This window comes from Corvus moneduloides, chromosome 1, assembly GCF_009650955.1.
Source record: "Corvus moneduloides isolate bCorMon1 chromosome 1, bCorMon1.pri, whole genome shotgun sequence".
Classification (NCBI taxonomy): Eukaryota; Metazoa; Chordata; class Aves; order Passeriformes; family Corvidae; genus Corvus; species Corvus moneduloides.
The window spans coordinates 77,392,570-77,406,530 of record NC_045476.1 but is presented as its reverse complement, the minus strand read 5'-3'; the positions used below and the strand labels follow the sequence as shown (position 1 = coordinate 77,406,530).

At 41.1% G+C, this 13,961-nt stretch overlaps 1 protein-coding gene across 2 annotated transcripts; it reads left to right on the top strand.

Annotated features, from left to right (window-relative positions):
- Window positions 1-1,966: 1,966 nt before the first annotated feature.
- LOC116447508 (heterochromatin-associated protein MENT-like) lies at window positions 1,967-13,953 on the top strand. 2 transcript variants are annotated; one of them, XM_032116760.1, is made up of 8 exons: window positions 1,967-2,030; window positions 3,896-4,071; window positions 5,118-5,204; window positions 6,793-6,930; window positions 8,882-8,999; window positions 9,744-9,886; window positions 11,920-12,087; window positions 12,967-13,953. In XM_032116760.1, exons 2-8 carry the CDS (start codon window positions 3,904-3,906, stop codon window positions 13,366-13,368), a joined length of 1,224 nt encoding a protein of 407 aa, XP_031972651.1. In that variant the 5' UTR covers window positions 1,967-2,030; window positions 3,896-3,903; the 3' UTR covers window positions 13,369-13,953. The 2 variants fall into 2 exon arrangements, with proteins under 2 accessions (XP_031972651.1, XP_031972659.1); XM_032116768.1 differs by lacking the exon at window positions 5,118-5,204.
- The last annotated feature ends 8 nt before the right edge of the window (window positions 13,954-13,961 follow it).

Genomic DNA, 13,961 nt, shown 5'->3' with positions numbered 1-13,961 from the left:
TTGCAACAGATGTGATACTTGGTCTCATTTTCTTCCTAGGGAACATAGTTGGATAGGATTTTTTGCAGAGTAAAAATCCATAATTGGACTTAGTCTAACACTGATTTTAGTGATTCTGCTGCTTATTACTAGGAGTGACTGCAAGAGAACTGATCTTCAACAAATGCCCAAAAGGCCTACTCCAGTGGATAATTTAGAGAGCACAGGTACAGGAATATGGGAATCAAACAGGAAGAAAGATACAACCTCCCTGCTGAGCCAGATAGGGATGAAAGATGGCTTCAAAAAAGACCAAATTTCTTCATCAGTATGCCAGAGGAAAATTACTGGTTTTATCAAAAGACTTTTTTATGACCATTTGTCAGAGGTTAATCCACTTGAGGTCAATAGGTCAGGCATTTTGATGCAGTGAAACCTTGTTTCTACCATTTTGTCTGCATCAATTCACTATTTTCTCTCACTGTTTTCACCTGGCACAGCAAAACCAAGAGCACTTCTTTGGCTAATGTGCTCCCTTCTGTAACTCCAGTGTCTCTTACCAAACAGGATCTTGCAGCAGCTAGTACATACCACAGAGAATGTCCACACAGTTTGGGTACCCTTTCTTCATTTTCCTGTATTTTTGGCCAATCTTTGTAGCTTGCAGTCCCACTAACTGCTTGGGGTTTTTCTTCTATTAATTTATCTAAAAAACAAACAACAGCAGATTAAGATACAGAGCAGAAACATTTCTTAAGCTCATAAGTAAATATAACAGTGCCTAATACATTTCCGAAGCAAGAAAATAAGATGGACTTTCAAGGCCACAAAAGCTGCACACACTTAAAACCAAAAGGTATGAAAAAAAGAGAGGCACACAAATTGCTCTTGAAACCTTGTATGGTATATGCACCAGTCAGATTTTAAGTGTATAGGAGCCCTAAAACAAAATCCTTGTTCAAAATATGAACTTGTACACTTTATAGCAGTGCTTTTCCCATATAGGTTGACAGCACACAGGTAATTTGTTTACTCTGCATGTGTCATATTAGTGGGCAGAAGCCATTCCTTACTAAGCCTAAATGCAGCAGAGAAGACAGATAACGACCACAAAATTTTTATTACACCTTTGACATCCAGTTTTACTCATTCTCCTGTTTTTGCTCCCTAGTCATATACGATAGTTTCAGTAAAAGAAGCCATTACAAGCAGAGCTTCCAAGCAGTTTTGCAGCTTTTGGTGGATGATTCAAACTCGGTCAGTCATCAGAGAGGAATAATAAGCTCAGTATAATCTAGGGCCTGTAGGTATCTAAAGCACCTTCTCTGACTTTTCTAGGAGCAGAAGTCTTTCAAAACAGCATCCACCAGTTCAAATGAGCCCAGCATTCACTCTCATTTCATCACATGTCTTAGGTGACTGTGTAAATACCTTTTAAACTTCCTCTGTGATCTGTTTTCTGAAACAGAAGAGCAAAAATGCAAAAATATTCTTCTACAAAAGAAGGGCTTTACGTGAAGTGAGGTCTACAAGTATTCTGATGCTTCCCCTCTCACAGGAATTTAACCACAGGATGAATGAGATTAACAGTCTATTTCAATATTCCCTTTTAGCCATAGCTTTGAGATCAGTTTCTATTAATTTCCCCAGTTGGTGTAGAGAAAAAGAAGCTGTAAAATTATTTCAACATATCTGTTGGCAACACAGTGTGGTTGAATTATTTTCTGCAATTCCTAAATTTTTTGTGGGCCAAACTCCACAGCTGTGGAGGACACCTGTGGGGAACAGGAATACTGGCCTTCATGTTCCAGGACATACACCCACTAACAATGACCTTGAACTAAGGAAGTCTCTAAGTTCTGAAAGCAGGTGATAGAGAGGAGAACTAGGAATAAATGAGGGAACATGCACATTTAATACCAGAAGAGGATGTAGATAAGAAAAGGGAGGTGCAAACATTTCTGCATGTCCAAAAGTACTCACTGCCCTGCAGACTGCCACAGATCCTGGCTGAAGACAGATCTTAATTCTTTTCTCTCTCAGGATTTCAGGTAATGTAAATATTCCTATCAAAATAACTAGCTTTTATTTGGAAGTCTTAAAAATTAGTTTAAAATTCTTTGGAACTGGGGGGGTTAAATGATGGCACAAAAGTCATATAGAGGAAGGGAGTACTTATTTTTTAGTACAAAGTGTAGCCCTTAGGAAAACACTGTGCCAATGCACAGTGACAGAATGCAAACCGAGGTTGGGAAAAACCTACGGAGACTAGGAGGGCAGAAAGTTTCCTGATCTGTAGGAAGGATGCCTTAATCACCAGGCTGCCAGTTGATCCAGGTCAGAGGACTAAGAATGAGCTATAGGAGAGAATACCCTTCTACTGATCCTGGAATAGACAACATAACTCCCTAGCACAGTGTTTTGGATGCTCAGCATTGGGTGTACTAGTTCAAGCCTCTAATTTATTACTTTCAAATAATTACTGGATCAGGCATCCAGACTTTTTCCTTGCCAGATGACCAAAGTGGTTAGTAGACCAGTGAATCTCACAGAAACACATGTATGTTCTCTCTCTCAAGCCTGAGAGATACTTGATTGCTCCCCATATATTCCCTGGGAACAGGAGAAGGAGATGGCAGTTTGAAATCCTTCAGTTAAAAATATTCAGCTCAGCCCCGTTCCCTATATATGCTCTGGGAGTATCAGCATCCAGGAACAGCAGCAAGATATGTGATTTGAAGGACCTAAAAATGCTCAGATATGAGCTAGGCTGCATGACGTTTATCTCTGAAGAACTTCTGGGAATGCTTCAAAGCATTGGAGTTGCAGAACTCCAAGAAGCTTTGAAAACAGAACTTGAGGACCCCAGGGGCTCCAGGCATCTCTGGCACTTCATGGGAGCAGCTCACTTTGAGGACAGCAGGTTTTGATTTAACCACACAAATTGTGGGTGAAGATGGATTTAAATGTCCAGTTGCTGTTGTTGATCTAATGTTTAAATTTTACTTGACGCCATCTTACACTAACTTTACCAAATGTTTTATTAGTCTTTATGCTGATGAAGACAATGGAAATTTCTGAGTTTGCCCTAATATTTATCAAATTATTAGATGGACCAAAAAATGCTAATAGGATGCACAGCTTTGTTCTGGATCCATGTATGGAAAATCAGTTTAATCCTGGGGTTGTGGTTATTTGTCTGCTTTGGTTTTGTCCTGTAAAAACACACTTAGGAAAAGAAGCAGAACAAGGATGGAAAATGTGCAGGACAAACCCGCAGGAAACCAGAGAAAATTTGTTGTTGGTTAAAAGAGGAACTATTGGGGTTGCATGTAAGATACAAGAATTCTCTTGAAAAACAGAAATTAGCAAATCCAGCTACAGCTTCCAAATATGGGTTTACCTACACCAAGAACACGTAAAAATCTGTATCTCTCGAGTAGACTTTGGGATATATGTAGTGAATCACATGAATTCAGCATGCTTTTTTTCAGCAGAAAACAATAGCACAGGAAGTTTAAACAAATAGAAAAAAGCCCAAAGCAGCACAGTGAGAAATTATTCTGTTTCACTTTCTCAGAATCAAAGAATAACTCTGTGAAAATTAAGCAAAGAGCAAATAAGTTTTTGAAACAAGTCTAAACTCTGAAAACATTTCTAGCTAAAATTGTAGTCAACTGATGAAGAACAAATAAAACTGGTAAGGACACCAAAAGTGATGAGCAAGGAAAAAATAATGCAGGTCTTAAAAAGAAACCTCCTAGCTGACTGTACTTGGTCTCTGTGCAGTATTTTACCCAGGGATACTATCAGACTGTATTTGAGAGGTGCAGGCAATTTCCCACTGGCAGCTTTGTATGTTTTGAAAGAAGTGAAGAGGCAGTCACCACCTCTGTCTGACACTCATTTGTCTCAGGTGCACCAATGGAATCTCTCTCAGTGTCAACCAACAGCTTCACTCTGGACCTTTACAAAAAGCTGAATGAAACTTCCAAAGGCCAAAACATTTTCTTTTCTCCTTGGAGTATTGCAACCGCTCTTGCCATGGTCCACTTGGGTGCAAGAGGTGACACCGCAACCCAGATGGCTGAGGTAAGCTCTGAAATTAGTGCACCACTTTACAGGTGGTTCCTACAGAAATTGCACTGTTATTCTACCTATGGGGAACAGCAAGGAACAACATGGGAGGACAGTGATCTGCAACGCTGACAGCAGGAGTGGGGCTCTTCTCTGTACCAACATTATGGCAGGCCACTTCCACTTTATTTCCAAGATCTCTGCTCTTCACCAATCTTTCTTTTAGCTTACAGTTTACAGAGCATTGCAAGTGGTATGCCAACGAGAAGTTATTGACATTAGAGGCTACTGTTGGTCTTGCTTGGAACTCTACATTTCATTTTAACTGCCCTCTGAACTGAATAATTAACCTAACATTGTGTTCAAACAGTAGGGGGGAGACACCTTTATTTAAAAAAATTAATATGGACCTATAATATGCTAGAGAAAGGAAATCTGGAGATAATCTCTCAGGCAAGATATTACTGCTTCTACACCTCAGCTGGTTCTGGTAGCAGTATATCTGCTTTCTCATACTGCATACAGAAGTTAGCGAGCTCTCCTGAACATGTGTTTGGCCGCACAGGAGTGACACAAATCTTTCTTTGTGACATAGTTGGTCCATAAAAATGGTAATTCTCCCATGAATAACGGAGATATGTGAGTATTGAAAATACCATAGAATCATAGAATATACTGAGTCGGAAGGTACAGGTGAGGACCATTGAGTCCAGCTCCTGGCCCTGTGCAGGACACCACAAGAGTCACACCATGTGCTTGAGAGTGTTGCCCAAACACCTCTTGAACTCTGTCAGGCTTGCTACTGGGGCCACCTCCCTGGGGAACCTGTTCCTGTCACAATATTGACCTATTATTAAGCAGTCAATGTGGCTAAAATCTATGTAGTAATGATACAGTTACAGAGAGTTAATCAAGGGTATGATCTTGTCCTCAATAACTTCAACAGACTATCATTAGGTGTGGCTGACGAATTACCGTAAAAAACTAACATGCTTACAACCCTTGGGCATATTAATCTCCAGCAAACAAGGGGTCTTTTTGAACATTTATCATCATCACAGGTTCTTCATTTTAACCAGACTGCAAGAGAAGAAGGTTCATCTGAGACAACAAGGCCTTCTCCAGCAAGACCAAAGAAAAGAAAGATGGTATTTATTACAACAAAAGACTGTGAGATAAAAATCTCTGAGAATGGGATAGGCCAATGCAACTACTGCTTTAGGCTTCTAACATCTGCTTGTTTTCAGTCTATTATCTACTGTCTCGGTTCAGTAAGAACTATATCTAGAAAAAGTGAGCAAGTAGGTAATACTACTGTAAAGCTTGTGAATTCAGTCTTTCAAAAGCAGAACTGAGACACTAAGAGCATTTTGATTGGCCCTAATACTGTCTCGCTTGGTTTTAGCTGGGCTGTGGAAATACCAAGCAATCATTGGTCCTAATATGCTTTGGACAATTCCATTTCTTATCCCCTTCAGGTTGGTTGGGTTGGTTTTTTTTTTTCCTGTAGTGAAAAACAGCTACTGCATTCACACCTGACTCCCAGTAAAGTCCCTTCCACCTTTCTTATGCATGGACACATCAGGCAGACAAAATTCCCCTTTAAGGTAATGCATATTGACTCATCCTTGCTCATCAGCTCCCCAGAGACTTGCCAGCAAGAGAGACTGCTCAGATCTTTTTCATCAAATGAACTTTCTAAGCACTGAAAAGCTTGTTAACTCAAGCAAGCCATGTTTTTTTTCAGCATAGAACCCAAAAGATAGCTGAAAGAAATTAAATTAGATTAACTGCAAATAAAAAGGGGAAGAGGATTATACCATTCTCTCCTTTGATGATGTGAGATGATTCTTCAAGATGAATCACTGCAATCACATTCATTTTAGCCACTCACTGACTTTGTAAGTTGTAGCAAAGTGAGTCTAATCTTGTCCTTCAGATATTTTCCTCTATCACCTCTCCATTCTGTTCCTATCCCATTAAAAAACTCAGCCTCTGCTATCCTGTGTCCTCTGGCTACCAAATTCTTTCCTAGGGGTCCTTCCTGGCAGCCCATGTCTCAGCATGAGTGAGCAAGTATCTTAGCAAGGAATGACAGACAAGTCACGCTGAGTCAGTGGCAGAGACTCTCAGTGTCTCATGTGCAGGGCACAGTACATGACATGGGGGAGGACACTGCATCCAGGCAGCTGGTGGGGACCAGCTCATTCCTCCATTAGCAAAGCAACAGCTGGCAACAACAAGCTCATCCTCCCTAAACCCATCAACACTGACATCCAAAACAAGCTCTCTCCGAAATCCAAACAGCAACAGAAAAAAAACATGTGAAACAGGGAAAATTTGAATAGTTGGTAAGTCTGTGCCTTGACACCGGTGTCCATGAGAATAGAACACCTCTTTAAAAGCTGCCAGGCTGCATTGATGGATCCTTGGGAAACTGAAAGGTCTTGTGAAACTGAAAATCAGGCCTGACAATGACAAAAATGAGACTCGGCTTCCTTGGAGCACTGTCAGATGATGCTCCCAAATGCCTACAAAGCACTGCAGAAATAAATCATTACCCTACAGGTAGAAACACATGCATCTAGTTACACACAGTGCTGCAAACATGCAACATACTCAAAAAATACTTTCATTCCCTGAAACTTTTTAATTAAAACAACATGAACAATTTAAATAAACGTAACAGCCTGCAACAGAAAAAAATTGCCATATTAATTGGTGTCTCTTTCCAAGGATCCTGAGCATGAGGGAGCAGAAAACATCCACTCTGGCTTAAAAAAGCTCCTGTCTGCCATCAACAAACGCAGAAGCACTTACTTGCTGAAGAGTGCCAACCGACTGTATGAGGAAAAGACCTACCCATTACTGCCTGTGAGTTGAACATCTTGGGAATATGTTGACATTAAGAGTGATTATCAATAGAGACAATAAAAAAATTCCAGATGATAGCACTGGGGATGGAGTGAGAACACGAGGACAGCCATACGGGGCTAGCCTTGGACAGACAAGAGGCCCATCTGTTTTCAGCAGTGGGCAATAGTTTGGGAAGCGCATGAGAAAATGGTGTAGTGATTCTTCTCCAGAATCTGCTGTGGCCACCAAGTGATCTGCAGCTCAGGGACTTCTTGAACCAGAGAGCATGTCTACTCAACAGACCCTGATGAGCTGTTGTTTCAGGACTTTGCAGACTTGTATTTTGAATCTACTTCAACTCTCAGCACCAGGATTTCCACTGCTGAGCTACACACTGCAGGAAGTGCCTGTGCCTTTTGAGCTTGCTGCCTGCTGGCATCCCTGTGGGTTCATTTCTGTTCTAAAGGACACCTCTCCACATCTCTGGTCACCCTCACTCCCTGTGTCTGTATCTTTTATACTGTAGCATTTTTGAGACTGGGGAGGCCACAGCTGCCTTGAGAATTCAGGCAGAGGGAACACCATACAGTGACATTACAGAAGTTTCTTTTCTGTTGCCTACTCTTTTCTTCATAGTTCTTAAATTTTTATTTGTGTTTTTGGCCATGAGCAGGCAGATTATTTTCATGCACCTGTCCATTACAGCTTCAATACCTCATTCCTAAACAGTAACAATGACTTCCTATATCTTATCCTTTACTGTGTCACCAATAAAGATGTTAACATATATATTTTAATGTAAACACTTAGACTTTGGTTTTATGGAAAAAACACTGTAGCACAGACCCCAGCACATACCCCTGTGGTACTCCAGTAGTAATAACCCTTCATCGTGAACATATTTCCTCCTACTCTTGGTTTCCAGTCTTTTAAACAAATGAGATCTGTCTCTGTAGTCCCATGGATGCTCAGCCTTTGGTGAGAAGCCCTATAAAATGCCTTTTGGTAATCCAAAACGACTGTAATGGCTCAGCCTTGTTACCCATATGCTTCCTAACACCTTCAGAAAACTCCAACAGATTTCAGAAGTGATTTCACATTTCCTATTACAAAATGTTGTTGACACTCCTCCAATAAGTCATGTTAACCCACACACTCACTACACCTATTCTATTAATTTGCCCCACACCGACTCAGGAGTTTGTAATTGTCTGTATCCTTGAAGTCTTTTAAAAACTGACGTTGCATTAATCATCTTCCAGGTCCTTGGAAGGTGCTTTTAAGTGAGGTTACTGTTCTTTGATTTTGGAGTTTGTTTGGTTTCCTGAGTAATTAGCAATTTGTCCTTCTGAATATGTGTTGCTCATTTTCTCCATAATCTCATGCACCTTTACTTTACAGAGAATCGAGCGAATTTCCTGCTGGGAATCTCCATGAATTATTTCACAGCAGACAGCAATGCAAACGTTAATTTGGCTTTTCTGCCATTTATTTGTTCTACCAGAACATTCCTTTTACTGTCCTCACAAATTTTTGGCAGGTTCCTCACCTCTGAAGCAAACTAAAAGACTTTGTTCAACTTTATATGAGACTATTCCTCCATCTTGTACTGAAAACTACTTCATAAAGCAGGCAAAAAAAGTATTTAAATTATGTTAAAATGTCATTTTGAAAAATTAAAAAAAAAAGTAAAGGTTTCATAAATATTTCAAAATTAAGGATTTCCACTTTTGATTTCAAAACCAAAAATGTGATGTATCAGTTTCCTTGATACTGAAGTTTGATCAGTCCTTACTTAATATTTAGAATAGAATGTATCAGACCTTATTATAAAGGTTACTGCGTATAAAACAAATTTTCTTCAATTATGCATTATCAGATCGTATAATCTGTTAAAGTGATTATTACTAACGTTTTTATAACTCAAGTTTAACTAAATAAGCACACTTTTTAAAATCCTGTCTTTCAGAAGTTCTTACAGCTCATTACAAGCTATTACAATGCAAAACCACAAGCTGTCAACTTTAAGAGAGCTGCAGAACAAGTCAGAGCACAGATCAATTCATGGGTAGAAAATCAAACTGAGAGTAAGTATCACTCTGATGGCTTTTTTCTTGACTCACTTTCAAATATTTTTTATTTCCACATTTAATGCTCTTGCAGCCAAGGATCCATAAAAGGTGGAAACTCAGGGGAGGGAGGTGATGAGCAAAGTACAGCTGAATAGTTTGAAGAATGCCTCTCTCCAACCTAACTGCTGCTCCTTACAAGGTCCTTCCCTGGATTCTTTATGCTGTAGCCTCCTCTGAATCATTGCTGTTTGGAGGGAGCACAGGTAAATACTATGTGGCTTCACAGTGATTAGTGAGGGTTTTACTTCTGCATTCTTCAGCTGCTTGCAACCAACTTCACACAACATGCAAGCTATACCGCTTTACCTACTTCCAACACAATTTACTACCAAAACTCCAATAAATATATATATATATATAAAAATCACTGAATTCATAGAATGGTTTAGGTTGGAAGGGACCTTAAAGATCATCTTGTTCCAGCTCCCCTGCCATTGACAGGGACACCTTCCACTAGACCAGGCTGCTCAAATCCAGTCTGGCCTTGACCACTTCCAGGGACAGGGCATCCACAACTTCTCTGGACAAAGGATACAGAGATACTTCAAAAATCACTTTTACCATAGGCACATCATAAAAATGTACAATAAAAAAAAAACCCAAATGCAAACATTTTTGAGAGGTAGGCAAAGAAAACAAACAAAATTGTCAAGTTATGCAGTCACACTGGAATAACAGTCTCTTTGTCTGATTTTCCAGGGAAAATACAGAGTCTGCTGCCTGCAGGATCTCTCCATTCTCGCACTGTGTTGGTCTTAGTAAATGCCATTTATTTCAAAGGAAAATGGGAAAAGAAATTTCTGGAGAAAAATACTTCTGAGATGCCCTTCAGACTAAGCAAGGTAAATTCCTTGTCTACATGCCTGTTGTCCTATGGCAATATGTCTATTACTGAGGAGAAAATATTTCACCTGTATTTCATATGTCACTGCACCAGTAGTTAGAACTGAGAAAGTGGTACAAACTCAGTGAGCATAGCAACTGTGAGAATAAGTCAGCATTGTCTTATTCACGCATATTCATGAAAACTGGATTTTTAATTTGTAACTCCACAGTATCAAAATACTTGAGAACAGTTAAAGTTAAGATAAAAAAAAAGTAAGCTAAGCAGACTAAGTGAAGTAGCTTAAGGACAAGAAGAAATTCTCTAAGTACCATTTTCAAACGGGACCAGGTTGCTTTTGAGAGCGATGTTTACACACCTAGGGCACTCTTCTGCTCTTGGGACCCTGAGTTCATGGGATCTGATTCAGCTGTTCTTCCCACACGCACCCTGGGTGCTGCATCAGACCTCACAGGGAGTTTTCACGGGGTTGGTCACTTTAGCTGACTGTGTGAGGATGGTCTATTCAGATGATCTATTCATTGAGCTAACAGTATTTAAACAATCATGCACTGACAGTTCCCAGTGGCTGACTGCATGCATATTTTTGGACTGTGTCAAAAGCAAGCAAAATTATTTGTCAATGGAAGCAAACATTTTGTTTGACATAGATTAAGGGTGCAAATACCTTTTGTATGCCAGGCAATGTGAAGTAATTGACGTGACTGCGTACCCGAAACCAACATGTGCAGTTTTAGGATCCATCACAGCAGTTGGTTGTGGTGGGTGCCCACCAAAACTCCCTATCACTTGCCCCTTCTCAACAGGACAGGATGAGAAGGTCATGGGTCAGGAAAAGGACAGGGAGGTCATTTACCAATTGTCATCACGGGCAGAACAGGCTCAACTTCAAGAAAATAATTTAATTTATTGCTAATTAGTCAGAGTAGGTTAGTGAGAAATAAAACCAAATATAAAGTGCCTTACCCTCACCCCTTCCTTCCTCCCAGGCACAGCTTCACTTGTGGCTCACCCACTTGTGCCCCAAAGCTGTGTAGGGGGACTGGGAGGGGGGCTTGTAGTCAGCTCATCACACTGTCTCTCCCAATCCCTCCTCCTCACACTTTTCTCCTGCTCAGCTGTGGGATCCTATCCATGGGATACAGTCCTTCAAATCTAATGTGGGTCCTTCCCATGGTCTGCAGTTTTCCAAGAACTGCCCCAGTGTGGGTCCACTGCAGGGTCATAGGTGATGCCAGAAAACCTGTTCCTGAGAGCTGAGAGGGCTGCTCTCCACAGCATTACGGGCCCTGCCAGGAGCCTGCTCCAGCATGGGTTCTCCACAGGGTAGGAGCATGTAGGGTGGCTATTTGCACCACCATTGTCTTCACCGTGGGCTGCAGGGCAATCTCAACTCCAGGGCCTGGAGCACCTTCTCCCCCTCCTTCCTCGCTGATGTAAGTGTCTTCAGGGCAGTTTCTCCCACATCATCTCACTTGGTTCTCCCAGCTGCTTTTGTGCAGCAGTTCTTACCCTTTCTTAAATATGTAATCACAGAGGCCCTACCAGTGTCACTGACTGGCTCAGATTTGGACAGCAGCGGGTCTGCCTTGGAGCCAGCTGAAATTGGCTCTGCTTGACAAAGAGGCATCTTCTGATGTCTCCTCACAGAACTCATCCCTGCAGCTTCTCCACTACCATGCAAACCCAATGCATTGGTACCAGAGAGGGTTTAATTCACACGGTGAATAGCATGGCCTGCAAAGAGAGTTACTTGATTATCAAAGCTAACTCCTTTATTTTAAATTTATAAATCCATTACATGGGATTCAGTTAGTAGGTATTTAGCTTGTGTGTTTATGCTAATTTTTTATAAAGATCTCAAAGACTTTGAAAAGGGGGTGTACGTGATACTGTCTAAAGGAAAGGGACCTTTCCAAGGTATCCAAACGCTGCTGAGTCTTGTACTTGTTTTCAGTCCAATGAAGCAAGTAAATTTTATCATCCTTTTAATACATAAGGTAATTTTTTAATGTCTGCATTTTTTCACAGACCAAGATTAAACCAGTACAGATGATGTTTCTGAAAGATAAATTTTTCATATTCCATGAAGCAACCATGAAATTCAGAATCATTGAGCTGCCATATGTGGAAAATGAACTCAGCATGTTCGTTCTCCTACCCGATGACATCAGTGATAACACTACTGGCCTGGAGCTGGTAAGGCTGACCTACTGTTGCATCACATACACTATGAAACAGTAACAGAAACAAATGAAAAGAGTGAGGAACAACAAGCTCCAAAATCACAGTAGAATAGCTCAGACATGCTCATACTTAATTTCAGAAACTGTTACACCATGATTTTCACCTTAGGATTCAGGGCACATGATAACATTGCAAACATAGTACATCTAAAACCTTTGTCCACACAACTGCCTTAGCCTATTTTGTGTCCTCTTTCCTTTTGCCAATATAGCATAGGGAAAGCAAGGATCACATCTCAGTCACTGTGCCCTAGAATTATCTTCTCCTGAGGGCTGTATTAATTCATGTTCATGTCATTTGCAGTCTGGATTTCCAGCTGATAGTTTGTGGTGAGGTTTCTCAAACTAGGTGCTGACTATCCTGACCCAGAAGGTGTCAACAGCCACTCATGACCATGTCAGGATCAGTTTCAGATTCTAAACAGAGCAGGGAAAATATTTTTATTTGTACCTCAGTTCCCATCCATCCCATTTATTTACCACTACTCAGAGAAAATTCATCCATATACACACACATCAAGCACCTATTATTACTGTTATAAGTCACACATTGCAAAAAAAAGCAATGTTCTTCACAGCAGAGAAAAAATAATAAACTACTCTGAGGGTTCAGGGCTACACCTCCCCACCTTTAAAAAAATAAATAGCAGTATAAATCACTCAGCACTTTGTAGGATTATGCCCTGTAAATATGATGCACATTCCAACTTTCATCACTGCAGGTAGTTGGGCCTTTTTTTACATGTTCCTGATGAGCATTGAGACACTGGTCTGTGCATGTCTTGTCTCTGTCCTTCGCATTCCAACTGTTTTCTTCCTCAACTCATTGCAGGTGGAAAGAGAGCTGACATATGAGAAACTGTCTGAATGGACCAAATCAGACAACATGATGAAAGCGGAAGTCGATCTGTACCTGCCCAAGTTGAAGCTGGAAGAGAATTATGACCTTAAATCCCCTCTGAGCAGCATGGGGATACGAAATGCTTTTGACCCAGGTCAGGCTGATTTCACAGGGATGTCAGTGAAGAAGGATCTTTTCATCTCAGAAGTTATTCACAAAGCTTTTGTGGAGGTCAATGAAGAAGGTACTGAGGCAGCAGCTGCCACAGGTGTCTTGATGATGAGATCAAAAGTCCCAACAGTGACTTTCAAAGCTGATCACCCTTTCATCTTCTTCATCAGACACAACAAATCACAAACCATCCTCTTCTTTGGCAGACTTTGCTCGCCCTAGTCAGTGAGTCCTTGCCCTGCAGAGCAGGAGATGCTTGCTTGCTTGCTAGCACAGAGGCAAACCCCAAACCTGGAGCTCTCTACAACTCAGGGAGTGGGACTTGAACTCTTTCTTCATCAGACCACACACCCTGGTGCCTGAGGCGTAGCTCCTCCAATGCCTCCTTCCTACCCTGATGGAACAACCATGGTAGTGCCATGAGGAGAGTGTGATGCCTCACATCCACAGAGCAATCCTGGCTGTCATTCAGATCAGGCCATCATGGGTATCACGATAAGCTATGGTGTTTCTGTCTCTCCCACTCACAGCACTGTGCACAAATATATTTTGCCTCAGTCTTTCTCCTCACCCTCATGATGAGGGCTGCTTATCCTGATGTGGCCCTAGCATGTACTGCCAGCCTTCAGCAATTAGACCCAGTTCCTGCTTTTTAGCCCTAGATTAAGCTCTTGAGTTACTACTGGAGGCAGATTCTCCCAACCTTCACCCTGTGGCTGTCCCCTTGCTTTCCTTCCACATCCCAAGTCTTCATCAGCTCCCAATTACCCTCATATTGCTCTACAGATACAATAAAAAACAATACAATAAAATAC

Excerpts from the sequence above, each read along its gene's own strand:
- LOC116447508 (XM_032116760.1), top strand. The coding sequence starts at position 3,904 with ATGGAATCTCTCTCAGTGTCAACCAACAGCTTCACTCTGGACCTTTAC. Across the intron at positions 4,072-5,117 it reads CCGCAACCCAGATGGCTGAG|GTTCTTCATTTTAACCAGAC; the intron begins GTAAGCTCTGAA and ends TCATCATCACAG. Across the intron at positions 5,205-6,792 it reads GACCAAAGAAAAGAAAGATG|GATCCTGAGCATGAGGGAGC; the intron begins GTATTTATTACA and ends TCTCTTTCCAAG.